At 41.9% G+C, this 27,399-nt stretch overlaps 3 protein-coding genes across 8 annotated transcripts; 2 read left to right on the top strand and 1 right to left on the bottom strand.

Moving 5' to 3' along the window:
• Window positions 1–762: 762 nt before the first annotated feature.
• On the bottom strand, window positions 763–5,850 carry LOC139565418 (N-acetylmuramoyl-L-alanine amidase-like). Its single transcript, XM_071385748.1, has 5 exons — window positions 5,501–5,850; window positions 4,395–5,240; window positions 3,964–4,174; window positions 1,262–1,556; window positions 763–844 (listed from the first exon to the last, which is right to left on the bottom strand). The coding sequence occupies exons 1-5, from the start codon at window positions 5,610–5,612 to the stop codon at window positions 830–832; spliced, it is 1,479 nt and encodes a 492-aa protein (XP_071241849.1). The 5' UTR covers window positions 5,613–5,850; the 3' UTR covers window positions 763–829.
• A 355-nt stretch (window positions 5,851–6,205) lies between these two features.
• On the top strand, window positions 6,206–8,339 carry LOC139565419 (trafficking protein particle complex subunit 5-like). Of its 4 annotated transcripts, none has more exons than XM_071385752.1 (4): window positions 6,247–6,315; window positions 6,618–6,751; window positions 7,020–7,292; window positions 7,417–8,339. In XM_071385752.1, the coding sequence occupies exons 3-4, from the start codon at window positions 7,023–7,025 to the stop codon at window positions 7,711–7,713; spliced, it is 567 nt and encodes a 188-aa protein (XP_071241853.1). In that variant the 5' UTR covers window positions 6,247–6,315; window positions 6,618–6,751; window positions 7,020–7,022; the 3' UTR covers window positions 7,714–8,339. The 4 variants fall into 4 exon arrangements, with proteins under 4 accessions (XP_071241852.1, XP_071241850.1, XP_071241853.1 ...); XM_071385750.1 differs by having other exon boundaries at window positions 6,254–6,315; window positions 7,005–7,292; XM_071385751.1 differs by lacking the exon at window positions 6,618–6,751 and having other exon boundaries at window positions 6,206–6,315.
• Window positions 8,340–11,992: 3,653 nt separating this feature from the next.
• Window positions 11,993–27,008, top strand: LOC139564897 (mucolipin-1-like). Of its 3 annotated transcripts, XR_011672838.1 has the most exons (15): window positions 12,025–12,223; window positions 18,848–19,081; window positions 19,179–19,340; window positions 19,540–19,696; window positions 20,659–20,737; window positions 20,995–21,091; window positions 21,640–21,739; window positions 21,880–21,986; window positions 23,846–23,995; window positions 24,128–24,229; window positions 24,378–24,500; window positions 24,634–24,840; window positions 25,074–25,212; window positions 25,307–25,395; window positions 25,909–26,034. XR_011672838.1 is itself a non-coding variant. In XM_071384771.1 (14 exons), exons 1-13 carry the CDS (start codon window positions 12,184–12,186, stop codon window positions 25,203–25,205), a joined length of 1,695 nt encoding a protein of 564 aa, XP_071240872.1. In that variant the 5' UTR covers window positions 11,993–12,183; the 3' UTR covers window positions 25,206–25,212; window positions 25,307–27,008. The 3 variants fall into 3 exon arrangements, 2 of the variants coding, with proteins under 2 accessions (XP_071240872.1, XP_071240870.1); XM_071384771.1 differs by having other exon boundaries at window positions 11,993–12,223; window positions 18,843–19,081; window positions 25,307–27,008; XM_071384769.1 differs by lacking the exon at window positions 25,909–26,034 and having other exon boundaries at window positions 25,307–25,444.
• The last annotated feature ends 391 nt before the right edge of the window (window positions 27,009–27,399 follow it).

A 27,399-nucleotide genomic window follows, 5' to 3' on the forward strand; every position in this document is an offset into this window, starting at 1 on the left:
AGCTTGACCCCGGATAGCTTGATCGCAGTGATGGACAGCGGAAAAGAGTTTAGAGCAAACGTTCAAGTTCAACTTCTGCGGTCAAGTTCAAGTTGATTGCATTGCACTGGAAAAGTAAAATGTGTGTGTGTGATGTTATGCACTAGTATTTTTTGGCATTCATGATTCAACATGATAAACAGAACAATATCACAAATAGTGTACTAAAATGTGTAAATCTTTGTTTGTGTCTTTAACATTTTTTTTTTTACAGTAGGTGACACTAGTGAGCTGCCTGTGACCAACAATCAGATGATGTACTAAACCTATGACTATGTAGATTTATGAAGACCTAGCTTTCAGCCCATTTACTGAACTATATAATTTCTCATATCACAAACTGCATCAAATTTTGTATTATGCCCAAAGGGGCAGGGTTAGAGCGTTGATGGTTCAAATACCAGCACAGACAAGGTGAAATAATCTGTTGCTATGCCCTTGAGCAAGGCACTTAATCCTAACTGCTCCAGGGGCGCCATTGTACAGCGCACCTGGAGCAGTTAGGATTAAGTGCCTTGCTCAAGGGCATAGCAACAGATTATTTCGCCGTGACCCCACTCTCTGCGTGTGTCTCACCAAGATGACTAGGTGTACGCAATGAAAAGCAATAAAAGCTGTCAATTGAGTGATTGGTGCTGACGCAAAACTGACAACATAATTGTTTCAGCTTTATCAGAAAGTCATATATAACATTTGTTGTTAAAAAAAAGGCAAACACTGGCATTTTAGAAATTAAATATTTATTCTGTGATACTGGTCAAGATTAATCACTCCACTTTTCACCATATCTTCAGTTTTGAACCTCCTGGGGAAAATGGAAAGAATGAAAGTAAGTTTGTGGAGAGATAAGACCATTAGACATGAAATAACAAAAACACATAGGCCTATTCATTGTTAATAACTGCCACATATACATATACACACAGATGTAGGCTCTTAATTTGAGTCAGTTTGCTACAGCAGGAAAATAATCCAGCAGCAACAGGAAATTTGAATTATTATGTGGATTATAATTAATGAATATTTTTTTAGGGGTTGATACATTTTTTGCAATGAAAAATCAAGTCTGAGATTTCAAAGTGGAAATTGCAAACTTCAGAAGCATTTTTAAACCTCAAATACACTACAAGTTTTAAATGTCCTGCATTGCAGGAAAGTTATCCTCCAATGGGGTGATCAAATTAAGATCCTACATCTGTACATACTGCACACACTCTCTTACCCCAAAGTGCTCCCAGCCTGTGATCTCTGAGTAGAAGGCGTCTCCAGGACAGGAAGTCTTAACCAGCTGTCTGTGGCCATACAGGGTGAAGTTACCGACCAGTCGCCCGCCTCCCACAGCACAGGATGCCAGACGATCTCTCACCAGTTCCATGGTCTGCTGCGATGGCAAGCTGGAGGTGTAGTCACCGATGAATGACACCCCGTAACCCTTGGAGTTGTAACCTTTAGTGTGGGCCCCTTGCCAGTGCCACCCACGCCCTTCATAGAGGTACCCGTCAGAGCCTGCCACAAAGCTGGAGGCAAACATCGGCAAGGGATGAGTCATTCATCATGAGTGATTCATCATCATCATCATCAAGTCACATTTTGCTTGGTAAACAACAATTCCCAGAATTGGACAGCTAATTTCTAACCTCTAATTATGAGAGCGACACACACACACACACACATACACATATATACTGTATACTCAAACTTGACAAATTACATAAGCATTGTGGTTTGCGGGGAGGCTGTGTAGTGTCCTACTGTGCAGCGCCTTCAGAAGGTATTCACATCCCTTTACTTTTTCCACATTGTTGTGTTACATGTATTTTACATGTATTAAATTTTGATTTTGTGTCACTTGTCTACACACAATACCCTATAATGTCAAAGTGAAATTATGTTTTTAGACATTTTCTAAAATTCATTAATAATGAAAAGCTGAAATGTCTTGAGTCAATAAATATCAAACCCCTTTGTTATGGCAAGCCTAAATAAATTCAGGAGTAAAAATTTGCTTAACAAGTCATATAATAAAGTGCATGGACTCACTCCGTGTGCAATAATAGTGTCTTAAGGATCTGCCCCTTTTTTCCCAATTTTTGCCGAAAAATTCAAACTTTCTGTAACTCAGGCACTGAAGCAAGGATATGCATATTCTTTGTACCATTTGAAAGGAAACACTTTGAAGTTTGTGGAAATGTGAAAGGGATGTAGGATAATATAACACAATAGATCTGGTAAAAGATAATACAAAGAAAAAAAAAAACGTTTTTAACCATCATCTTCGAAATGCAAGAGAAAGGCCATAATGTATTATTCCAGCCCAGGTGCAATTTAGATTTTGGTCACTAGATGGCAGAGGTGTATGTGCAAAGTTTTAGACTGATCCAATGAACAATTGCATTTCTGTTCAAAATGTTGTATCAAGACCTCCAAAATGTGCCTAATTTGTTTATTAATAACTTTTCATGTTCAAAATTGTGCACTCTCCTCAAACAATAGCATGGTATTCTTTCACTGTAATAGCTTCTGTAAATTGGACAGTGCAGTTAGATTAACAAGAATTTAAGCTTTCTGCCAATATCAGATTTGTCTATGTCCTGGGAAATGTTCTTGTTACTTACAACCTCATGCTAATCGCATTAGCCTGCTGTACATTAGCTAAACCGTCCCATGGACAGGACACCGATCCCGAAGAAGTTTTAACATATTTTTTAATGACTACCTCATCTCTGTAACCCGGCCTACACATACAATTATCTACTGTATAAGGTCCCTAAGTCGAGCAGTGAATTTCAAAAACAGATTCAACCACAAACACCAGGGAGGTTTTCCAATGCCACGCAAAGAAGGGCATATATTGGTAGATGGATAAAACAAAACAAAAAAGCAGACATTAAATATCCCTTTGAGCATGGTTAAGTTATTAATACACGTTGGATGGTGTGTCAATACACCCAGTCATTACAAAGATACAGCCGTCCTTCTTAACTTAGTTGCCAGAGAGGAAGGAAACCATTCAGGGATTTCACCATGAGGCCACTGGTGATTTTAAAACAGTTGCAGAGTTTAATGGCTGTGATAGGAGAAAACTGAGGATGGATCAACAACATTGTAGTTACTCCACAATACTAAAATAAATGACAGAGTGAAAAGAAGGAAGTCTGTACAGAATAAAAAATATCACAAAACATGCATCCTGTTTGCAATAAGGCTGCCAAAAATGTGGAAAATAAATTTACTTCATGTCCTGAAAACAAAGCGTTATGTTTGGGGCAAATCCCTCACAACACATTACTGAGTAACACTCTTCATATTTTCAAGCATGGTCGGTGGCTGCATCATATTATGGGTATGCTTGTCATTGGCAAGGACTGAGGAGTTTTTTTTAGGATAAAAAGTAATGGAATAGATCCTAGAGGAAAACCTGGTTCAGTCTCCTGATAGACTACTGAGACACTGGGAGACAAATTCACCATTCAGCTGGACAATAACCTAAAACACAAGGCCAAATATACACTTGAGTTGCTTACTAAGACGACACTGAATGTTCCTGAGTGACCTAGTTACAGTTTTGACTTAAATTAGCTTGAAAAGCTATGCCATTACTTAAAAATGACTGTCTAGCAATGATCAACAACCAACTTGACAGAGCTTGAAGATTTAAAAAAATAATAATGTGCAAATATTGTACAATCCAGGTGTGCAAAGCTCTTAGTGTCACACCTGCTCCCGCTCCCCCTCCCTGGCGCTCGAAGGTACCAGGCTCCCCAGCATTACGCACTCCTGCCACCATCATTACGCACACCTGCCTTCACCCCCGTCACACGCATCAGCGGTTATTGGACTCACCTGGACTCAATCACCTAAGTCAAGGGGTATTAATACTTTCTGATGGCACTGTATATCCTAAGATCTGTGTACTACACATACCTGTATCCAATATCGTCCCAGCCCCGGTCATCCTGGTGAAAGCGTTGCATGGACCTCATGTCTGCAGAACACTGCTGAAAGGTGAGACAAGGCTGGCCAGGCTGGTAGGTGTGGTGGATGTACATGAACGAGAGGGGGAGGGACAGGGGGGTGGGGGTGCCCCGGTATGGTGCAGCCCCCCACTGACACCGCGGAATAATAGCTGGACAGTCTAGAGGTAGGGCGATCCAGAGAGATATTGAGTTTTAACATGTTTATCCACTCCTTTTTTCAACAATAACACCATGTCTCAATTATTGTTACTATTTGTGCTTTCTTGGATCAAAGTCAAAATGATTCCAATAAATGTTGACCTATCCTTTTTAGCTTTCCCTGCACTACAGTAACCATCTCTATCTCCACTGTCTCCCTCTGCAGTGGGGTTTACTTACCCATGTATCTGTGGACAAAGTCCTTTATTCCTTCCCTCACCACAGCTGTCAGCTCTTCCTTTTCCTGTGCCAACATCGTGGAGTGGTCGATCAGTCTCCTCTGTAGGACCAGGGATCTCACCACCTGCCTCTGCAGGAGGGGGGGCCTGGCCAGTTCTCTGAAGTTCTCCCTGCGTAGGCGGCTGATCAGACGAGGAGCAGCGTCCAGTCCTTCCCCCTCAAGACGATGACAGTAGTACCTCCTCAGTAGGCTGCTCAGCTTCAGAGGACGCTGGGACCGAGCTGAGACCTCCATCCCTAAAATCACACCATCCATACCGCCGTTAACCAGGGCATCGGTGGCGAGGGAGGGCTTGTCGGAGAGGGTGAAGACCTGAGGCGAGGTCACATCATCCCAGCAGCCATCAGGGCCCAAGCGTTGGGAGAGGAGAGAGCTGTGGAAGCGTTGGAAGGACAGGCCCAAGTTCCTAGCCAGAGTGAGGGGGTACAGGCCAAGGACACGACACCTCGTCTTAGACACTAGCCCAGCTTCAATACCCAGAAGGACTGGGCTCATAGCAACCGTGGTGCCATCAGCAGTAAGGACAACCCCTTCCTCTCTACCTCTCTCTGTCACCTGATGGCGCACAGCCCTGCCAAGGAAATCTGAGAGATTGGAGTCCATAACTGGTGCCTCTGAGGTGTTGTCCTCCCTGATAGTGCCCAAGAAGTGCTGCATGAACTCATCTCTGAGACCGGCTGTCCTGCGCAGGCCTCTCAACACATTTACAGGCAACAGTCCAGGGTTACTGTCTTCTACCTGCTCCAACACTCTGATGAAGTCGTCCATATGCTGGGAGGATGTGACTGAAATCAGAAAACACACTTGTTTACATTTGATAATATTCAGCATCGCTTTTCTATAAACGGAAACTACATACTGTTCTGTAATGTGTATTAATAACTGCACCCTATATTGCCTAAAATAGCATTTTCTTGCAACTTCTTCCTCTAAGTAGCTGTAATGCATTTCCTTGCTGACTTTCTTGCTCTCTCTCGAAAAGAGTTTAACTGGTCACGACCTCTAAATAAATTGGAAAAATGTGAACACAAACAGATTGAGTTACCTTTGGTATCAGTGTGAGAACTGACCAAGACCACAAGAAGGATCAGACACCATTTCCAGTGCAGTTCCATTGGGGAAATCATTGAGTCTTCAACACCCTGTGCTCCTGACATGTATTATGCATTGCATTGCCTACCTTGAAACATTTATAGGAAGGAAAACACATCAAGTGAATTATGCAACCACTGTACAAACAGACACGGTGCTGATTAATTTGAGGGACATGGTGTGGGAAATTGGCAAGTGTTAGGTAAGTGTGTGTGGACATGTGTGTTTGTCCTTATGGCTCAAGGTCTTTCTGAATTTAAATGTTTCATTGTTTACATTATTTCATTACACCACTATCACAATTACAACCTTTAGGTCTGCAATTTATTTCCCCCTTCTCCCCGAGTACTTTGCATAGACTGTTGTTTCATAATATCTCAATATTAAACAAAATTCTGTGTACAGCAGCATCACATTGTGTGTTGTGTTTAGGTAACAGTCTCTTTTAAATCACTGAAAGGTCTGTGACGCATGAGAATGCAAGCTTGTTCTTGTTCCTTTTCCAAATGGCCCTGGAAATACACAGCAAGAACTCCCATGCGTTATTTTACAGGAATATTTTTTTTAAACCATGCAATTGACATTAGGACATCTTGCATTTTTTAGAAGTTTTTCAAAGCATGTAATTTAGATTACACTTGTGGCAACCGCTATATGTCAGATGAGCACATGCACTGCTGATCATAGATCAGTGCATTACTAGAACAAGACACGTGACCAGAACAGGAAGTCACCAACACAACAGCAGGCTGAAAACATTGAAACACGGTAAGGGGTTTTAGGTCCTTGTATAAGAATAAGTAACGAACTAAATAAGTATGTTTAATGTTAGCTTGTTAACATTGTGAATGACTGAGTTTTGGCCTTTCTGTCGTCGAGTGAGTTCGCTAGCCAATTTTAACTAGCTAAATTAGCACTAGCTAGCAGCTACATTAGCTGGCTAGCATCCAATATACTTTATCTTCCCCTTTCGTCTGCACTAGCAGCCACTTTGTTGTTTCTTCAACGCAGTTAGGTCCTCCTAATTCACGGAATCGTCGTTGGCTAATCTCTTTGCATATGTACTGCAGGTAAAGATTGCCACAGCCCGCGCATGCGCCGATGCTGGCCCTCTTGAGGCGCGGCTAAAGGAATCCCAAAAAACCCACATAGGTCCTACCCCTTTCACCTGATTTACGCGCAAGCTACGTGACGAATTCGAGAGGTGTGAGCCAGACTACTACCGCCCTAGGCACTTGTTAATATCTACAAAATAAATAACTAATAAAATACTAACTTGTTAAAACGGATAGGTAAACATTGTGGTTGAAGATCATGCCCTCTAGGCTAGTTGAAAGTTATCTAGCTATAGCTAATCCTCTCAGATCTTCACGTGCCTAGGGTAGTGGTGAGGGGTTGATTTGGAATTGAGATGGCTATCATATTATCAGTTCAGGCTATTTTACTTCTATTTACAGATCATCCTCTTTCAGAAAATGGACACTCGGTTCACGAGAGGAAAGTCAAACATCCTGGAACGGCCTCTAACCCGTCCCAAGACTGAAGTCAGTGTGAGTGCCTTTGCACTGCTCTTCTCTGAGATGGTGCAGTACTGCCAGAGCCGCGTGTACTCTGTGTCCGAGCTGCAGCAACGCTTGGCAGACATGGGTCAGAGCGTTGGCGCCAGTATGCTGGACGTGCTGGTGCTGAGGGAGAAGAATGGGAAGAGGGAGACCAAGGTGCTTAACATACTGCTCTTCGTCAAGGTACGTGCTTGCATGTGCTCAAGGTAGATAAGTTCATATGTAACAGTCTAATAAGGTGTAACACCACTTGTTATTATGCCAATGCATAAGTACATGTCTATCATTTTCAATTTGCTTCATATAGGTGTCAGTATGGAAAGCCATGTTCGGTAAGGAGGCAGACAAGCTGGAGCAGGCCAACGATGATGACAAGACCTACTACATCATAGAGAAGGAGCCACTGATCAACGCTTACATCTCTGTGCCCAAGGAGAACAGCACACTAAACTGTGCTGCATTCACCGCTGGCATCGTAGAGGCCATTCTCACACACAGTGGCTTCCCTGCCAAGGTCACAGCCCACTGGCACAAGGGCACCACACTCATGATCAAGTTTGATGAAGCTGTGATAGCCAGAGACAAGGCCCTGGATAGCAGATAGAGGAGAGAGTGTTGGTGTACACATGATAGAATGATGAAGTTGATCATCATTATCACTATTAGGTCTCAATATGCTCTGGTGAGTTAATGAGCCAGTAATGTGAGATATGGACAGAGTGAATGATTGGTCTGTCTGTAGGCAAGTCTGCATAGGAGTAGTTGAGTTGTGAATATACAGTATATTGAGAAGTGAAACAGGATGTCTTTTTATCACCACATGAGAGAGAGTAAATATGAATGAATGATTAGAATGTTAATCCCAATTCTGAGCTATTATATTTATTTGGTCCAAGAAGAGTCCATATGAGACGACGTTTATAAAGGTCTATGTTTCTTGTGAATCTCCTCAGTCAGTCAGCCCTTATCTAATGACTTTGACATTCTCACTGACGTATCTTTAACCATCTCTCAAGACTGCATAGGACGTATGTGAATGTCATCTCTTTTGTTTTTGATATCTCAAGACATTTCGGATTCACACAAAGGACAAACACATTGAAGATATGGGCTGCAGTATAATACACTAATATGTGCAATGGTTTACCCTCCAACTGAGTTCAACATGGTGAAATTAAAGACTGTCATTGTGTTCCCTAAACAAATGACATTTTAAGATATTATTCAAAATATGTGAAAGTTATCAGTGGTCATTTCCACAGAGCATTATTTATTTATTTATTTCACCTTTATTTAACCAGGTAGGCAAATTGAGAACACGTTCTCATTTACAATTGCGACCTGGCCAAGATAAAGCAAAGCAGTTCGATACATACAACAACACATAGTTACACATGGAGTAAAACAAACATACAGTCAATAATACAGTGAAAAATAAGTCTATATACAATGTGAGCAAGTGAGGTGAGATAAGGGAGGTGAAGGCAAACAAAATATATATAAAAATAAATAAAAATATAAAAAGGCCATGGTGGCGAAGTAAATACAATATAGCAAGTAAAAAAAACACTGGAATGGTTGGTTTGCAGTGGAAGAAAGTGCAAAGTAGAGATAGAGATAATGGGGTGCAAAGGAGCAAAAATAAATAAATGAATACAGTAGGTAAAGAGGTAGTTGTTTGGGCTAAATTATAGATGGGCTATGTACAGGTGCAGTAATCTATGAGCTGCTCTGACAGCTGGTGCTTAAAGCTAGTGAGGGAGATAAGTGTTTCCAGTTTCAGAGATTTTTGTAGTTTGTTCCAGTCATTGGCAGCAGAGAACTGGAAGGAGAGGCGGCCAAAGGAGGAATTGGTTTTGGGGGTGACCAGAGAGATATACCTGCTGGAGCGCGTGCTACAGGTAGGTGCTGCTATGGTGACCAGCGAGCTGAGATAAGGGGGGACTTTACCGAGCAGGGTCTTGTAGATGACCTGGAGCCAGTGGGTTTGGCGACGAGTATGAAGCGAGGGCCAGCCAACGAGAGTGTACAGGTCGCAGTGGTGGGTAGTGTAAGGGGCTTTGGTGACAAAACGGATGGCACTGTGGTAGACTGCATCCAATTTATTGAGTAGGGTATTGGAGGCTATTTTGTAAATGACATCACCGAAGTCGAGGATTGGTAGGATGGTCAGTTTTACAAGGGTATGTTTGGCAGCATGAGTGAAGGATGCTTTGTTGCGGAATAGGAAGCTAATTCTAGATTTAACTTTGGATTGGAGATGTTTGATGTGAGTCTGGAAGGAGAGTTTACAGTCTAACCAGACACCTAGGTATTTGTAGTTGTCCACATATTCTAAGTCAAAGCCGTCTAGAGTAGTGATGTTGGACAGGCGGGCAGGTGCAGGCAGCGATCGGTTGAAGAGCATGCATTTAGTTTTACTTGTATTTAAGAGCAATTGGAGGCCACGGAAGGAGAGTTGTATGGCATTGAAGCTCGCCTGGAGGGTTGTTAACACAGTGTCAAAAGAAGGGCCAGAAGTATACAGAATAGTGTCATCTGCGTAGAGGTGGATCAGAGACTCACCAGCAGCAAGAGCGACATCATTGATGTATACAGAGAAGAGAGTCGGTCCAAGAATTGAACCCTGTGGCACCCCCATAGAGACTGCCAGAGGCCCGGACAACAGACCCTCCGATTTGACACACTGAACTCTATCAGAGAAGTAGTTGGTGAACCAGGCGAGGCAATCAATAGAGAAACCAAGGCTGTCGAGTCTGCCGATAAGAATACGGTGATTGACAGAGTCAAAAGCCTTGGCCAGGTCAATGAATACAGCTGCACAGTATTGTTTCCTATCGATGGCGGTTACGATATCGTTTATGACCTTGAGCGTGGCTGAGGTGCACCCATGACCAGCTCTGAAACCAGATTGCATAGCGGAGAAGGTATGGTGGGATTCGAAATGGTCGGTAATCTGTTTGTTAACTTGGCTTTCGAAGAAAGGCAGGGTAGAAAGGCAGGGTAGGATAGATATGGGTCTGTAGCTGTTTGGGTCAAGAGTGTCCCCCCCCTTTGAAGAGGGGGATAACCGCAGCTGCTTTCCAATCTTTGGGAATCTCAGACGACACGAAAGAGAGGTTGAAGAGGCTAGTAATAGGGGTGGCAACAATTTCAGCAGATAGTTTTAGAAAGAAAGGGTCCAGATTATCTAGCCCGGCTGATTTGTAAGGGTCCAGATTTTGCAGCTCTTTCAGAACATCAGCTGACTGTATTTGGGAGAAAGAGAAATGGGAAAGGCTTGGGCGAGTTGCTGTCGGGGGTGCAGTGCTGTTGACCGGGGAAGGGGTAGCCAGGTGGAAAGCATGACCAGCCGTAGAAAAATGCTTATTGAAATTCTCAATTATAGTGGATTTGTCGGTGGTGACAGTGTTTCCTATCTTCAGTGCAGTTGGAAGCTGGGAGGAGGTGTTCTTATTCTCCATGGACTTTACAGTGTCCCAGAACTTTTTGGAGTTTGTGTTGCAGGAAGCAAATTTCTGCTTGAAAAAGCTAGCCTTGGCTTTTCTAACTGCCTGTGTATATTGGTTCCTAGCTTCCCTGAAAAGTTGCATATCACGGGGGCTGTTCGATGCTAATGCAGAACGCCATAGGATATTTTTCTGTTGGTTAAGGGCAGTCAGGTCAGGAGAGAACCAAGGGCTATATCTGTTCCTGGTTCTAAATTTCTTGAATGGGGCATGCTTATTCAAGATGGTGAGGAAGGCATTTAAAAAAAATATCCAGGCATCCTCTACTGACGGGATAAGATCAATATCCTTCCAGGATACCTCGGCCAGGTCGATTAGAAAGGCCTGCTCGCTGAAGTGTTTCAGGGAGCGTTTGACAGTGATGAGTGGAGGTCGTTTGACCGCTGACCCATTACGGATGCAGGCAATGAGGAAGTGATCGCTGAGATCTTGGTTGAAAACAGCAGAGGTGTATTTGGAGGGCAAGTTGGTTAGGATGATATCTATGAGGGTACCCGTGTTTACGGAATTGGGGTGGTACCTGGTAGGTTCATTGATAATTTGTGTGAGATTGAGGGCATCAAGCTTAGATTGTAGGATGGCTGGGGTGTTAAGCATGTTCCAATTTAGGTCGCCTAGCAGCACGAGCTCTGAAGATAGATGGGGGGCAATCAGTTCACATATGGTGTCCAGAGCACAGCTGGGGGCAGAGGGTGGTCTATAGCAGGCGGCAACGGTGAGAGACTTGTTTTTAGAGAGGTGGATTTTTAAAAGTAGAAGTTCAAATTGTTTGGGAACAGACCTGGATAGTAAAACAGAACTCTGCAGGCAATCTTTGCAGTAGATTATGTTGGCAAAAATGTCATGACTCAGGGGTTTGTAGGTGTAGTTTCATTTTACACCTTTATTTGTTTCTATCTAGACGTTTGAAATACTTTTACTGTTTATCACCGTGTGTAAGCATTGTAGCGATTAACTGATATTAAGACTTGCTGAGTAATTCTAAAGATCAGGTGATCATATGTAGAAAATCGATGAACTACGGTCAGCAATTTGTATTTAACACATACATTTTAGTCATTTAGCAAACGCTATATCTACACGTTTTCCCTAAACTTCCTTGTACGTTTTTGAACAGAGTGTGACGTACATTTGCTCCGTACGGTGGGTGTGCCGGAGTGTAGCTTGGAAGAAATTAGTGGCATTTAAAGGGCAGCGGATACATTTTGAACCCATAACCCCTCCCCGTTTTTCAACTGGTCGTTCATTATGGCACCGTTTCCGTTGTATTGAACGCAGCCTAGCTTTGATCGTTTGACTATCAATACAATGGGGGGGTCACAAACACTATCACGAATTAGATATTTTGAGACCAATGACCATCAAGGCATTTTCCAGACATGTCACATGGTGATTGTCATGTGACCATTGGAAGCTGCGGCTTTGTGATTGTAGAGCGCAGCGTCCCTATTCTCTTGTAATTAGTTTCCTCAATGTTTAGCTTTCTGACAGTCCTAAACGAAAATTTATATTAATTTCTTAAATTGTATTCTTATGAATTCATTCATATCCTGCAAAGCATCGTCATGTCATCATCGAACTGTAACTGCATCCAAGACGGTACAGGTTGGTCATGTACTTCAATTTATCAGTCTAAGCCTCATTTTTTAAAGTTAACCAGCATTTACCAAACTCGGTCCTCGGGACCCCAAAGGGTGCACGTTTTGTTTATTTGCCCAAACACTACAAAATGATCGAAGCTTGATGTTTGGTTATTGATGATTTAAATCAGCTGTGTAGTGTTAAGGGAAAAACAAAACATGCACAACCCTTGGGGTCCGGAGGGCCGAGTGTGGTAAACCTAAAGGTGTATAAAATAAAAAAATTCATAAGGATAATATATTTGTTGTATAGGGTTAAATGAGAAAGCTGCATGTCATCTGTGAGTGCCCAGCATCGCAATATGATCATAATAGGCTAATTGTATGTCAATAATGCTTCCATTGCTGTATCGTACCTAGCCCAAGAATATACAAAATGTTATTTTCAGAGGCGAATTGACTCTGGCAGCCAAATAATCCATCTAAACGTGAATCGATCCTCAATTGTGGTACGGTTCTAGAAACATTAAGCGTTCTACTTTAATATCACCAAAATTATTTCACAAATGCACAATATACACTTACTGTACCCTGTTTTAACAGTTGCAGCCGGCAGTATTTTTCAGTTACAACTGTTGGAGCTGAGCGTTAAATATAAATAGGTCTAGTTGCCAGGCTGAAGAAGCAAGGACATGCACATTAAGAAAAGATGACACCCAGGCTATACGTACATTTATGACAGCTGGACGTACTATGGTCAGAAGGATGGAAGCAAGATAACTGATGACTGACACGTGAAACATAAGCATGTGAAAAGGGTTCTACCATCATTATAACCTAACCAAAAGCAGATATGAGCGTTAGTGGGCGTGAACAAGCAAGCTCTGAGATGAAAATAAAATAATGGAGAAAGGTCAAGGGAAGCTATTTTCATATAGAGGGAGGGGACTCTATAGGATTCTGTCTTTGCATAACGTATAAAGGCAGGACTCTGTAATATGAGAATTTAGTCTCTTTCCATGGAGGGGCTCGGCTCTGTTACGTTTGTGATATGGTCCTTCCATGGAAGGGCTCAGTTTTGCTACTATTAAAGTGTATATTGAATTCACAAGTTCTTGTAAGAGTATTATATTTCTGAAACAATTCTCCACGACACAACACGTTTGTGGCGTCCTTGTTCCCACACATGTGTTGGGAGACGCAGATAGCTAATTAGCACAGGTAGTCGCCTCCCACTTCCGTAAACAAACCGAGGTAAAAGTGGTTTTAGATTCAACAGACAGTCAACAGATATTCGCCAATAGCCATTTACAAATGTAAAAATCAATAACAAATTCGCCGTTGTCACAGAATCATCAAACTGGATATGATGTATTCTATAAATGTCTAGCATACTTTTACAACCTTTGTAAGAAATACATAACATCTATAAAATGCCATTTAAAGCTATATACATCAATAACGTTTTCACTGATTATGACATAATCATCAAACTAGGTATGATTTATTCTATAAATGTCTAGTATACTTTTTCAAACTTTGCTTTGAGTAGAAATTCCAGTTTTGATTTGATAGAAATACATGAAATCTCAAATATTGCATTTAAAGATGAAAAAATTGGTAACTAATTCAGTGATTGTCGCAGAAAAGTGAAAATATGCATTTATTTGCAATAACTTTAAAGAAATGTTAATTTCAAGGACAATTTGTTCTGTATAAAGTTAGACAATGTAAACATTGTACAACTTTATGTCCAACTTTATGTAAATAATCTTAAATTGTATGCCAAATCAATGTTTGCATTTTTAGTGCAACAGTTCCACATTTTAAAGTAGTTACAAGGCACAACAGTCATTTATTTCTAAGTCTTTAATTTAACAGCTGAGAGACCCCTTCCAATAATTTTCTATTTTGGCTTTGTTGAAGTCCTTCTTTGTCATCCCCAGACAAGCTGAATGGTACCATCTCCTGAGGTAATAGATTCAACTGTTGAACACTTACAGGCAAATGTTTAATACCCCGGTTATTCCCAGAACACATTCTGGAAAGGCTACAGATACAGTGGTCACTTTATTAGGTACAACTGCCTTTGCATCTGGAACAGCGTAAATTCAAAACAGTTGATGAAACTGGGAAAGGAGATAGACTGTTCAAGTTTTTAAGTCCAGTTGGAGTTTATTACAGTCAGTACAAGTTTTGGAACTTTTCTGATTTACAAAATACCATGACAGACTGTGCTGTCATCTTGCACATTCTAAAGTTCAAACAAACAGTAACAGAATACCTGAATACTTCTCTGCATGCTTTAGTGTCTAGCAAGCCAAGACCACGGGACTTGGTGACGTAGGAGCAATTTATTTTCTTGAATAGGGTGGTGAACCTAATAAAGTGGCTACTGAGTGTAGATATCACAAACAATTCCTTTTGAGCAGTGGTCTGTCTGTTATACATTTGATCAAAGGGTATAATGGTAAATCTGATCCATAAGTTCCTCATAGGCTCACTTGTATATATATAGAGTTGGAGGTAAAGGAAAAAAATATGAAACGAGGACATTAAAACACTGGCAGAATTCGTTCATCTACATCCATTCACATAAAATATGTATTTTAAAGTATAAATACCCTTCTAGGGTAGATTTTCTTGAGTACTTTTAACAGAGGTGATATTTACTTCAAATTGCATTCGCCCTATTGCTTAAGCCTATCAAGTTGTTTCATCTATATAAATGCTAGATGGAGGGGTTATGGTTTCTTCTGGACAGGGCCTATTGGTCTAACTATACTGGCCTATTAAGCACATGCCCAAGAGAGATTATTATTTGGACAGTGGTTAGGGCATTCGTCATTGGTAATGGAGACCTGGTTTCCAGACCTGCTAGGAGAGTCACCCTACTTTCTCATTCTTAGCAATATACACTGAGTGTACAAAACATTAGGAACACCTTCCTCATTCATTTACACCTGCTTCTGCCCTCGGAACAGTCTCAGTTTGTTGGGGCATGGACTCTACAAGGTATCAATTGTTCCACAGGGATGCTGGAACATTTTGACTCCAATGCTTCCCACAGTTGTGTCAAGTTGACTGGATGTCCTTTGGGTGGTGGACCATTTTTGATGCACAAGGGAAACTGTTGAGCTTAGAAAAACCCAGCAGCGTTGCAGTTCTTGACACACTCAAACCGGTGCACCTGGCACCTACTACCATAACGTGGTTAAAAAGGATCTTAAATCTTTTGTCTTGCCCATTCACCCTCAATGTCAGAAATACAATCCATGTCTCAAGGCTTAAAAATCCTTCTTTAACCTCTATTTGGCACATGTGACATAAAATTTGATTTGAGATGTAGGTGAGGAGACAAGTGTTGACCTGAAAGTGAAAGGCTTACAAGCCCTTAACCAACAATGCTTTAAGAAGTTAAGAAAATAAAGTGTTAAGTAAAAAATGTAAAATAGAAAATAAAAGTAAGAAATAATTAAACAGCAGCAGTAAAATAACAAGCGAGACTATATACAGGGGGTAACGGTACAGAGTCAATGTGCGGGGGCACCAGTTAGTCGGGCTAATTGAGGTAATATGTACATGTAGGTAGAGTTTATTTAGTTATTTCACCTTTATTTAACCAGGTAGGCAAGTTGAGAACAAGTTCTCATTTACAATTGTGACCTGGCCAAGATAAAGCAAAGCAGTTCGACACATACAACAACACAGAGTTACACATGGAGTAAAACAAACATACAGTCAATAATACAGTAGAAAACAATAAGTATATACAATGTGAGCAAATGAGGTCCAAGAATTGAACCCTGTGGCACCCACATAGAGACTGCCAGAGGCCCGGCCAACTGGCCCTCCAATTTGACACACTGAACTCTATCAGAGAAGTAGTTGGTGAACCAGGTGAGGCAATCATTTGAGAAACCAAGGCTATCGAGTCTGCCGATGAGGATGTGGTGATTGACAGAGTCGAAAGCCTTGGCCAGGTCAATGAATACGGCTGCACTGTATTGTTTCTTATCGATGGCGGTTAAGATATCGTTTAGGACTTTGAGCGTGGCTGAGGTGCACCCATGACCAGCTCAGAAACCAGATTGCATAGCGGAGAAGGTGCGGTGGGATTCGAAATGGTCGGTAATCTGTTTGTTGACTTGGCTTTCGAAGACCTTAGAAAGGCAGGGTAGGATAGATATAGGTCTGTAGCAGTTTGGGTCAATAGTGTCCCCCCCTTTGAAGAGGGGGATGACCGCAGCTGCTTTCCAATCCTTGGGAATCTCAGACGACACGAAAGAGAGTTTGAACAGGCTAGTAATAGGGGTTGCAACAATTTCGGCAGAAAGAAAGGGTCCAGATTGTCTAGCCCGGCTGATATGTAGGGGTCCAGATTTTGCAGCTCTTTCAGAACATCAGCTGACTGGATTTGGGAGAAGGAGAAATGGGGAAGGCTTGGGCGAGTTGCTGTGGGGGGTGCAGTGCTGTTGACCGGGGTAGGGGTAGCCAGGTGGAAAGCATGGCCAGCCGTAGAAAAATGCTTATTGAAGTTCTCAATTATAGTGGATTTATCGGTGGTAACAGTTTCCTGTCCTCAGTGCAGTGGGGAGCTGGGATGAGGTGTTCTTATTCTCCATGGACTTTACAGTGTCCCAGACCTTTTTTGAGTTTGTGTTGTAGGAAGCAAATTTCTGCTTGAAAAAGCTAGCCTTGGCTTTTCTAACTGCCTGTGTATATTGGTTTCTAACTTCCCTGAAAAGTTGTTAAAGTGACTATGCCTAGATTATAAACAGAGAGTAGCAGCAGCGTAAATAGACGGGTCTGGGTAGCCCATCTACACTGATTTGAAGTAGATTTAACAGGTGACATCAATAATGGATCATAACTTTCACCTGGTCAGTCTGTCATGAAAAGAGAAGGTGTTCCTAATGTTTTTCATGCTCAGTGTATGTTAATGTCATTATTTAGCAAGTTACAACACACCTACAGTATAGTTGGGCCCTGTCCTGTCCAGAAGAAACCATACCCCCTCCTCCCTAGGCACTTGTGTAGATCTGAAACAACTTGATAGGTGACAGGCTGTAAGTAATTGGGTGAATGCACTGAGGTATATATCAGCTCTGTTAAAAGTACATTCAGGAAAAACTTTTATTGATCATAGAGATTCAGGAAAACAGGTTAACATGCCTAACCAACATTAGACAACTACACTGAAAACCATTAAAATGCCTAAATAAGTAGCCCTAAATCAAATCAATGATGAGACTAGTCAGATTAACCAATAAAGGTATTTCAGTTCATTAAAAATACCTTATTTACATAACTATTCAAACAAACCCTTTGCTATGAGTCTTGAAATTGAGCTCAGGTGCATCCTGTTTCCATTGATCATCCTTAAGATGTTTCTACAACTTGATTGGAGTCCACCTATGGTAAATTCAATTGATTGGACATGATTTGGAAAGGCACACACCTGTCTATGTAAGGTCCCACAGTTGGCAGTTCATGTCAGAGCAAAAATCAAGCAATGAGGCTGAAGGAATCGTCCATATAGCTCCGCGACAGGTTTGTGTCGATTCACAGATCTGGGAAGGGTACCAAAACATTTCTGCAGCATTGAAGGTCCCCAAGAACACAGTGGCCTCCATCATTCTTAAATTGAGAATGAGCGGCCAGCTCTCTTCCTAGAGCTGGCCGCCCAGCCAAACTGAGCAATCGGGGGAGAAGGGCCTTGGTCAGGGGGAGCAGAGCTGACACAGCTCCAGAGTTCCTCTGTGGAGATGGGAGAACCTTCCAGAAGGACAACAATCTCTGCAGCACTCCACCAATCAAGCCGTTATGGTAGAGTGGCCAGACAGAAGCCACTCCTCAGTAAAAGGCACATGACAGCCCACTTGGAGTTTGCCAAAAGGCACCTAAATGACTCTCAGACCATGAGAAAAAGGATTCTCTGGTCTGATGAAACCAAGATTCAACTCTTTGGCCTGAATGCCAAGCGTCACGTCTGGAGGAAACCTGGCACCTCCCTACTGTGAAGCATGGTGGTGGCAGCATCATGCTGTGGGGATGTTTTTTAGCGTCAGGGACTGGGAGATTAGTCCGGATTGAGTGAAAGATGAATGGAGCAAAGTACAGCGAAATCCCTTGATGAAAACCTGATCCAGACCGCACACGGCCAAGACAACGCAGGAGTGGCTTCTGAACAAATACAGGTGTGCCAAGCTTGTAGCGTCATACCCAAGAAGACTCAGATGTAATTGCTACCTAAGGTGCTTCAACAAAGTACTGAGTAAAGGGTCTGAATACTTATGTAAATTTGATATTTTGTTTTTTTTGTTTTAATACATTTACAAAATGTCTAAACCTTTTTTTGCTTTGTTATTTTGGGTCGATTGAGGGGGGGGGGGAAATTATCAATTTTAGAATAAGGCTAACATAACAATGTGGAAAACTTTACTTTTTTATTAAATAGGCTATATCATACCTAGTGATCCAATGCATGCTTGAATTATATAATTATAGTAAAATTATAATACCACATCACTTTCCCACTTCCTCTTTTTCAGCAGCAATATCAAGCTTATGAATGCTCTTTTCAAATATGCCTTCCCTATGTTGTATGTAGAAACCTATGTCTGCCATTGATTCTCTCGCAGAGAAGGATGAGCCGTTCTCACCTGTGAGCAGCTACAGGTCCGATGACCTCAGTGGCGGGAACCCCCGGCTCACCGGTCTGGTAGGCTCAGAGCTCAGGCAGCAGCAGCAGGAGGAGGAGGCACTGCGGAGAAAGCTCAAGTACTTCTTCATGAGCCCCTGTGACAAGTACCACGCCAAAGGCCGCAAGCCCTTTAAACTGGTCCTGCAGCTGCTCAAGATCCTCATTGTCACTGTACAGGTGGGCCTTTACTGAACTGAAGAATTGGTATTCATGATGGGGCTTCTGTTGATTTTCATTGTTTTAACCTTTATTCCCCTGTCACTCCCTTCTCTAGTTAGTCCTGTTTGGCTTGAGTAACCAGATGGTGGTGACATTCAAGGAAGAGAACACAGCATCCTTCAAACACCTTTTCCTTAAAGACTACCGGGATGGCTCTTCAATGGCAATCCACACACAGAGTGAACTCTATAGCCATATTTATTATGCTGTAGATCAGGTACTAGTATCTCAGTACGGAACACTAAACAGAGACTGGCAGATGAGTGACTTCTCAACCCTCTCATTTTGTTCTATGTAATGCCTTGTGTTATTAAATTATATTTTGTCTTCCTTGTCTGTCTATATGATGTCTCGCTATTAGTATAACTGTATGTTACCTATTCCATTCATCATCCTTTCTATTTTCTTTTCCTCAGTACCTGGCTCTACCACAGACATCAGTGGGGCGGTATGCATATGTGTGGGGTGAGGGTGTGAATGGGAGTGCCCTCTCACTGTGCCAGCGGTACTACAAGAGGGGCATCATCGACCCCATCAACGACACCTTTGACATCGACCCCGAAGTGATCACCGGTACCCTGGCGGCATTATCCTTTTTTCTGTTCAATAAGTTGTCTATCAAATTCCCCCTCCATGTATTTCACATCAGTCTGTCGGTCTTGTTTTTTTTAATCCACCGCCAGTTGTCTTTGGCCCGTTAGGAAGTAACTGTTAGTGAGTCAAAGCTCCACATATGTCAAGAGTTGCCCTCTAACCGTGCCCTACTTTCAGTGCTGAGAATAGATCCTGTCCATAAAAGCATTAACCATATAAGTGCTATTTCCACTAATATCAGCAAAATAATAGAGAGCTGGCCAAATGGACGTCTTCTATTCGATTCACCTGCTGATTTCACAAAGATAGTTCATTGGCACAGTTTTTTTTTAATGTGTTTTGGCAACGGACCATTGTTTGAAATGTTATCAAAGCGGTTGAGTCAAGGTTGGCAACTGAACAGAAGTAGTTAAGATAAACTTGTATTTCAAAATGTTGAAGTTGTGAAAGTATTTTCCATTGGCTTTGGAAAAAAAGTGAATAACAGAATACTTGCACGTGTCAAATGTTCACTGAGTGTACAAAGTATTAGGAAGACCTGCTCTTTCCATGATGTAGACTGACCAGGGGAATCCAGGTGAAGCTATGTTCCCTTATTGTAGATGAAGGGGAGGAGACATGGATTGTGTATGTGTGCCATTCAGAGGGTGAATGGGCAAGACAAAAGATTTAAGTACCTTTGAACGGGGTATGGTAGTAGGTGCCAAGTGCACCGGTTTGTGTCAAGAACTGCAAAGCTGCTGGGATTTTCATGCTCAACAGTTTCCCGTGTGTATCAAGAATGGTCCACCCAAAGGACATCCAGCCAACGTGACACAACTGGGGGGAGGGTGCAACACAATATTAGGAAGGTGTTCCTAATGTTTGGAATACTCTATGTAGATGCTTCTGGAAATAAATCTTCTCAACTTGCTTTTATGCCATCCTTCGGTCTTTTTCAGATTGCATTGGTGTGGACCCACTACCAGACCCCCCTCCTGATTACAGTGACTACAAGAACTTCACTCTCCAGTTTCACAAGTGAGACACACAATGGTCTCCCTTGCTCCCCCTCCCCTTTTATTCTTGCATGCAATTCGTCATGGGGTTTTGAATCCCATTTTTGTAATTTTGTCAGTCCTTATGTTAATATTGCTTATGGTAATGCTTATATAACTCGAGTCGTTTCAACATTACATATCAACATGGAACATTACTGGGTAACATCACTTCTCTATTGAGATTACATGCATTCCTCTTACTGGATCTTGTCTCGTCTTCTTCTGCTTGGTCTCCAGGCTGATCAATGTGACCATTCAGTTCCAGCTGAAGGCCATCAACATCCAGACCATCATCAACAATGAGATCCCTGACTGCTACACCTTTGCTATTATGGTGAGATTACCTACCAATTTCCCCTGAACAGCCCAGTTTCCCCTATATGCATTTAAATTGTGGCCGCCACAAATGTTTTAAAATGTTTTTTTGTGTAAACTTCAGCGACTAAATACAGATATAATGTATGTAGAAAATATAGGATGGCGCAATATATTTAAAAATAAGATCATATTTGAGAACTAACAATCACCAAAAAGAAACTAGGTAGTCATGGCATGTGGCCCCCACTGATTTTGTTATAATTTGAGTCACTCCGATGGCATAAGAACACGGCGTAAACCATGGCGAAATGTGTAGAAGTGCAGGAAATTAGCTTTAAAACAGCAAAATTGTCTCCGCGGCCAAGAGGTGGGCCTCTAAAACCGTGTCATTGGCCATGCCCACTAGCACGCCACACCCCTTCGCCCAACTTTGCCACCGCAGCTGAAAAAATTCATAAGGGAAACACTGCAGCTCCATACAGCCCACTGTATCTTAGACAGCTGTTATAAAGCCAGGGTTTGTGTTGTAGCTGAGTTTAGTGTGTGTATTGTGGCTGCTGTCAGGTTGTCCTGGATAACAAGGCTCACAGCGGCAGAGTGAAGATCAGCCTGCTCAACCATGCCTCCATCAAGAAGTGCAAAGACCCCAACGTGTGGGGACATGGTGAGAGAGCGAGGATGGGGGGGGGGGTACTGCTTGAGATTGATTCACTTCTTTCCTTCTGTTCCTTACTAGCTGTTTGTCTCTTCCTTCCCTTCACTCCCTGACTTAATTAATTCAAACAACCCTCCTTCCTCCTATAGCGGAGAACTATGCACGGGAGGCTTTTGACGTGCTGGTGGCCATAGTGTGTCTGCTGTCCCTGCTGCTGTGTGGTCGTTCCATCCTCAGAGGAGTCATCCTACAACATGTAAGCCCAAGGCTGAGCCCCAAAAGTCTAAAATGTTGTTACATTGTAATTTATATGAACAAAAATATAAATGCAACAATTTTAAAATATTTTACTTATAGTTCATAGAAGGAAATCAGTCAATTTAAATTCATTAGGCCTTAATTAGGCCTTCACAAAACTAACAAACAAATGATAGTCTCACTAAGCGCAAACCATATGGGATGGCGTATCGCTGCAGAATGCTGTGGAGCCATGCTGGTTAAGTGTGCCTTGAATTCTAAATAAATCACAGACAGTGTCACCAGCAAAGCATCCCCACACCGCTTCCTCCATGCTTCACGGTTGGAACCACACATGCGGAGATCATCCGTTCACCTACTCTGCGTCTCACAAAGACACGGCGGTTGGAACCAAAAATCTCAAATTTGTACTCATCAGATCAAAGGACAGATTTCCACCGGTCTAATGTCCATTGCTTGTTTCTTGGCCCAAGCAAGTCGCTTCTTCTTATTCATGTCTTTCAGTAGTGGTTTCTTCGCAGCAATTCGACCATGAAGGTCTGATTTCATGGAGTCTACGCTGAACAGTTGATGTTGAGATGTCTCTTACTTGACTTGGCAATTTTTAAGGTGCAGTTAACTGCAGAGGAATTTATCCTCTGCAGCAGAGGTAACTCTGGTTCTTCTTTTTCTTTGGCGGTACTCATGAGAGCCAGTTTCATCATAGCGCTTGATGGTTTTTGCGACTGCACTTGAAGAAACGTTTAAAGTTCTTGAAATTTTCCGCATTGACTGACCTTCATGTCTTAAGTAATGATAGACTGTTTCTCTTTGCTTATTTGATCTGTTCTTGCCATAATATGGACTTGGTCTTTTACCAAATAGGGCTATCTTCTGTATACCACCCTACCTTGTCACCACATAACTGATTGGCTCAACCGCAATAAGAAGGTTAAGAAATTCCACAAATTAACTTTTAACAATGCACACCTGTTCATTGAAATGCATTCCAGGTGACTACCTCGTGAAGCTGCTTGAGAGAATGCCAAGAGTGTTCAAAGCTGTCATCAAGGCAAAGGGTGGTTACTTTGAAGAATTTCAAATCTAAAATATATTTTGGTTTGTTTAACACTTTTGTTTTTTGGTTACTACATGATTCCATATGTGTTATTTCATAGTTTTGATGTCGTCAATATTATTCTACAATGTAGAATATAGTAAAAATAAAGAAACCCTTTAATGAGTAGGTGTCAACTTGCGACCCCATTTTCATATCAATCAATCAAATGTATTTATAAAGCCCTTTTTACATCAGCCGATGTCACAAAGTGCTATACAGAAACCCAGCCTAAAAGCCCAAACAGCAAGCAATACAGATGTAGAAGCACGGTGGCTAGGAAAATCTCCCTTGAAAGGCAGGAACCTAGGAAGAAACCTAGAGAGGAACCAGGCTCTGAGGTGTGGCCAGTCCTCTTCTGGCTGTGCCGGGTGGAGATTTATAACAGTACATGGCCAAGATGTTCAAACGTTCATAGATGACCAGCAGGATCAAATAATAATAATCACAGTGGTTGTAGAGGTTGTAACAGGTCAGCACCTCCGGAGTAAATGTCAGTTGGCTTTTCATAGCTGATCATTCTGAGTTAGAGACAGCAGGTGTGGTAGAGCGAGAATCGAAAACAGCAGGTCCGAGACAAGATAGCACGTCAGGTGAACAGGTCAGGGTTCCTTAACCGCAGGCAGAACAGTTGAAACTGGAGCAGCAGCACGACCAGGTGGACTGGGGACAGCAAGGCCATATCAGGCGACACCTAGTTTGGGAACCGCTGGTTTATTCTGTTCATTTGTCTGTCCCGTCTCTCTGTGTGTTTCTGACAGGAGTATGTCCAGTTCTTCAGACACAGACTGAATCACAGTGTGTGCTGGGCAGACAGGTTGGAGTTCATTAACGGCTGGTTCATCCTGCTCATCATCAGTGACCTGCTCACCATCACCGGCAGCTTCATCAAGATTGGCATAGAGTCCAAGGTAATACAGAACAATGCATTGCTTTTAGTTTCATATCTTTCCAGGCCTGCGCCAGTCCCCCCACCATTAGAATTAGAAAGAGCAAATAATATCATTATTAATAAAAATAATTGAATTGACTCTGTCCTTCAGAACATGTCGTTGTATGATGTGTGTGGGATTCTGCTTGGTACCTCCACTCTGCTGGTGTGGGTGGGAGTCCTCCGCTACCTCAGTTTCTTCCAGAAGTACAATGTGAGTGACATAATCAGTCACACAAAAATGCACACATTGACATTTAAGTTGAATGGCTTTCTGAGGAGGTTTTGTGTCACTTCCCACCTCTTTTTTTCTTTTTCCATGTGTAAATTAGTCTTACGTGTTCTCTCTTCCTCATTCTCAGATCCTGATTGTGACGCTGCGGGCTGCCTTCCCTAATGTAATCCGCTTCTGCCTCTGTGTAGCTGCCATATACCTGGGTTATTGCTTCTGTGGCTGGATCGTGCTGGGTCCTTACCATACCAAGGTATTTGGGCATGGACAGGACGCACACACATGTATTTGTGTATTTTTATTATTCATAAAAAAATCCCAAATTGCTGAAACTGTGAAAAATAAATGTGTTCTAATACACCAACTCATCCTCTCTGTCCCCGCAGTTCCGCTCTCTGTCCATGGTGTCAGAGTGCCTGTTTTCTCTGATCAACGGGGATGATATGTTTGTGACGTTTGCTGAGATGCAGAAGAGTGGCACGCTGGTGTGGGTGTTCAGCCAGGTCTACCTCTACACCTTCATCTCCCTCTTCATCTACATGGTGCTCTCCCTCTTCATTGCTCTCATCACCGGAGCCTACGATGCCATCATGGTACTGTGGGAGGGGAGGGATGAAGGATGAGGGAAGCGATAGAATCGGAGGATGAGCGATGGCGGGTGGAATGAGTGAATGGAGAAATGCAGGACAGATGATTTAGTGACATTAAAATAAAAGATGAAGTGTTGATGAGTGCCATATGGAAAAAAAGGGTGCAATGGACAGGAAGTAGGATGGAAGAGGATTCTTTACAATAGTTTTTATCGAAGCACTCTGTCTCTCTACAGGCCCAAACCCAGGAGCCGATGCACATCACAGACCTGCATGCTTTCATAGCAGAGTGTACTGATACACCTTGCTCTGGAAAGTTCCGTGGCCCAGAGGCATCCTCCTGTTCATTCTTCTGCTGCTGTGACTGAAGAGAGAGTGAGTATGTTTGTGTGTCATTCAGGGTTTGATGTTTTTGTCTTTGAAGTAATCTCAATTCCATTGACATAGATTGGTTATTTCTCCATTTCAGATCCACCAGTGGGAGGATGTCTTCTTGGTGATCGGACCAACACTGTCCTATGTAGGATGTGGCACGTCGGTGCATTTAAATTCAGACGGGTACAGTACAACGTACATGTTACTAACTGCTGTAGATCGCACATTAATATTTAATATGCCAGTTCATTGGGTTTTTATAGCTAACAAGTTACATTCATATGGCTAGCACGTTCTGCTAGCTAATTCATGACTGTAATACAGCAATATAGCTAGCTGTCCTTTCAGAGAGGAAACTGATTTTGCACAACATACTGTATATCTGAATATGTTTTACTAAATAGGATTTTTATTTATGGTGCAGTTTTGATTTATATTGTTGATAAGCCTTTGTTGAATTGGGACTGCATGACCCTATGACTGAGGGACGGCAATGGTTTAATTATGCTTTACTGTGCCTGGGGGCCCTGAACATTATGATTGTCCTCTGAATCATGTTTGACCGAGACACACACTAACAGACAGGCTGAAACATGCACACCATTATGTACTGTATTTTTAGTGAAGGCTACTCACTCTTTGGTCCTTTGTTCCCTTCTCCTCCTCTGGATGATATGACTACATGTTCAAGGACAGGACCTGCAGCCATAGTTAGTCATCAATATGTATGAAGCCTTTGGTGTAAAGAGACAGGTGACTCTGACCTGAACACCAATGCACTGCAAGACCGCAATAGTGGGTTTTATAGTGCACTGTACAGACTCCATTTTGCTGAAGAAAAGACACATTTTTATTTTTAACAATGCTAAATGTTTTAACCACCCTTATTAATTATTTTGTTGGATGACTGTTGCACCTGACTGAAATACAAGGCCAGTAAAGGATTATTTTATGAGATATATCTGACATTGTTATATTGAATTCAGTGTTAATTTATTCAATCTCTCTCCGGGCAAATTAATTCTGCAAACCAGTATGTGGTCCAAATCATGATTCACTGAAAGGAAAGGGACTGAATTATCATATTTTATGTTTTATTTGAAAAACCTTTTTAAGTGATAATGTAATTTCATTGTATGAAATGTTATGAAAGCTTATAGTGATGTTCATTAGGAGAAAAAAGGACTCTCATTGCACAAGATTCGTAAGCGATCAAAAGGAAGGGAAGAGTTGTCATTATAGGACAAATAGAGAAATCATTGTTGTGTACCCAGAATGGGCTGTTTCTGGCGAAGGTGCTTTTCCATGACATGTTTTCAAAAGTGATTTATTCAAGTATGTGTTGATGACCAGAATTTTTTTTTGAATGTTTTTACTTAGTACATTTATCTTGCTTGAGATTATCAGGTACGCATATACGCTGAGCCGTGAGGACAGAACTTGAAGCGGTGCTAAATGTCTCATGGCATGCAGCACAGTGGAGTAGCAGATTACTTGTAAGGATTGTTGTAGTAGTAGTGTATTTCTTAACTACATATGTATTATACTCTGCTAACGTGATAATTTCTGATGTTTTACTTTTTGTTTTGAAAATGTTATGGTTGGTTAGACTGATACTAATAATTTTAGTATGGCCAAATTGCTCAACATCAAAATTTTGGATGAGAATCTCACTTGTACATTATTGATTTACTTTTTTTTATTTTTTAAGCTGTTTTTTCATTACATTGCATTTCTGTGCCACCTCTCTGGCTAATGCCAGTAAACCACCTCCAATTAAAACTATTGAAAGCGTACTGCTTATTTCTACCAAGCAGAGTCCTAATTTCTGGTGATGTGGTCCATGTTGTCGCTTTTCTGCTCTCTCTCGTCAAGAACATTTTACATTTAGTCCTCTTCATGGTCAATGAGGCAGAACAACCATTTCCTTTTGTCAGTTATGTCGGTTGAGTGCTCAACCTGTTATGAACTTTTAAAGGGTAATGTAACAAACTTGCTTGAAGACAGTTTTCTATGTATATGGATTCATGGTGAATTGTACTTGATCAGATCATCATTGCTTCTCATCTTCATGCCAGGGCCTGCCCAGTACAGTGCCCCTGTGACTGTGGTGGTATGATAGCACCACTAGAGGGAGAAAGGAGCCTCTTGTCTGACTCTACATAACCTCTACCAGCCAGCAAGTCA

This window comes from Salvelinus alpinus, chromosome 36 (genome assembly GCF_045679555.1).
Source record: "Salvelinus alpinus chromosome 36, SLU_Salpinus.1, whole genome shotgun sequence".
NCBI classification, from domain to species: Eukaryota; Metazoa; Chordata; class Actinopteri; order Salmoniformes; family Salmonidae; genus Salvelinus; species Salvelinus alpinus.

Excerpts from the sequence above, each read along its gene's own strand:
- LOC139564897 (XM_071384769.1), top strand. The coding sequence starts at position 12,152 with ATGAATTCATTCATATCCTGCAAAGCATCGTCATGTCATCATCGAACT. Across the intron at positions 12,224-18,847 it reads CTGCATCCAAGACGGTACAG|GATGAGCCGTTCTCACCTGT; the intron begins GTTGGTCATGTA and ends CTCGCAGAGAAG. Across the intron at positions 19,341-19,539 it reads TTTATTATGCTGTAGATCAG|TACCTGGCTCTACCACAGAC; the intron begins GTACTAGTATCT and ends TCTTTTCCTCAG.
- LOC139565419 (XM_071385751.1), top strand. The coding sequence starts at position 7,023 with ATGGACACTCGGTTCACGAGAGGAAAGTCAAACATCCTGGAACGGCCT. Across the intron at positions 7,293-7,416 it reads ACATACTGCTCTTCGTCAAG|GTGTCAGTATGGAAAGCCAT; the intron begins GTACGTGCTTGC and ends TGCTTCATATAG.
- LOC139565418 (XM_071385748.1), bottom strand. The coding sequence starts at position 5,612 with ATGTCAGGAGCACAGGGTGTTGAAGACTCAATGATTTCCCCAATGGAA. Across the intron at positions 5,241-5,500 it reads TTCTCACACTGATACCAAAG|TCACATCCTCCCAGCATATG; the intron begins GTAACTCAATCT and ends TTCTGATTTCAG. Across the intron at positions 4,175-4,394 it reads CTTTGTCCACAGATACATGG|ACTGTCCAGCTATTATTCCG; the intron begins GTAAGTAAACCC and ends CCCTACCTCTAG.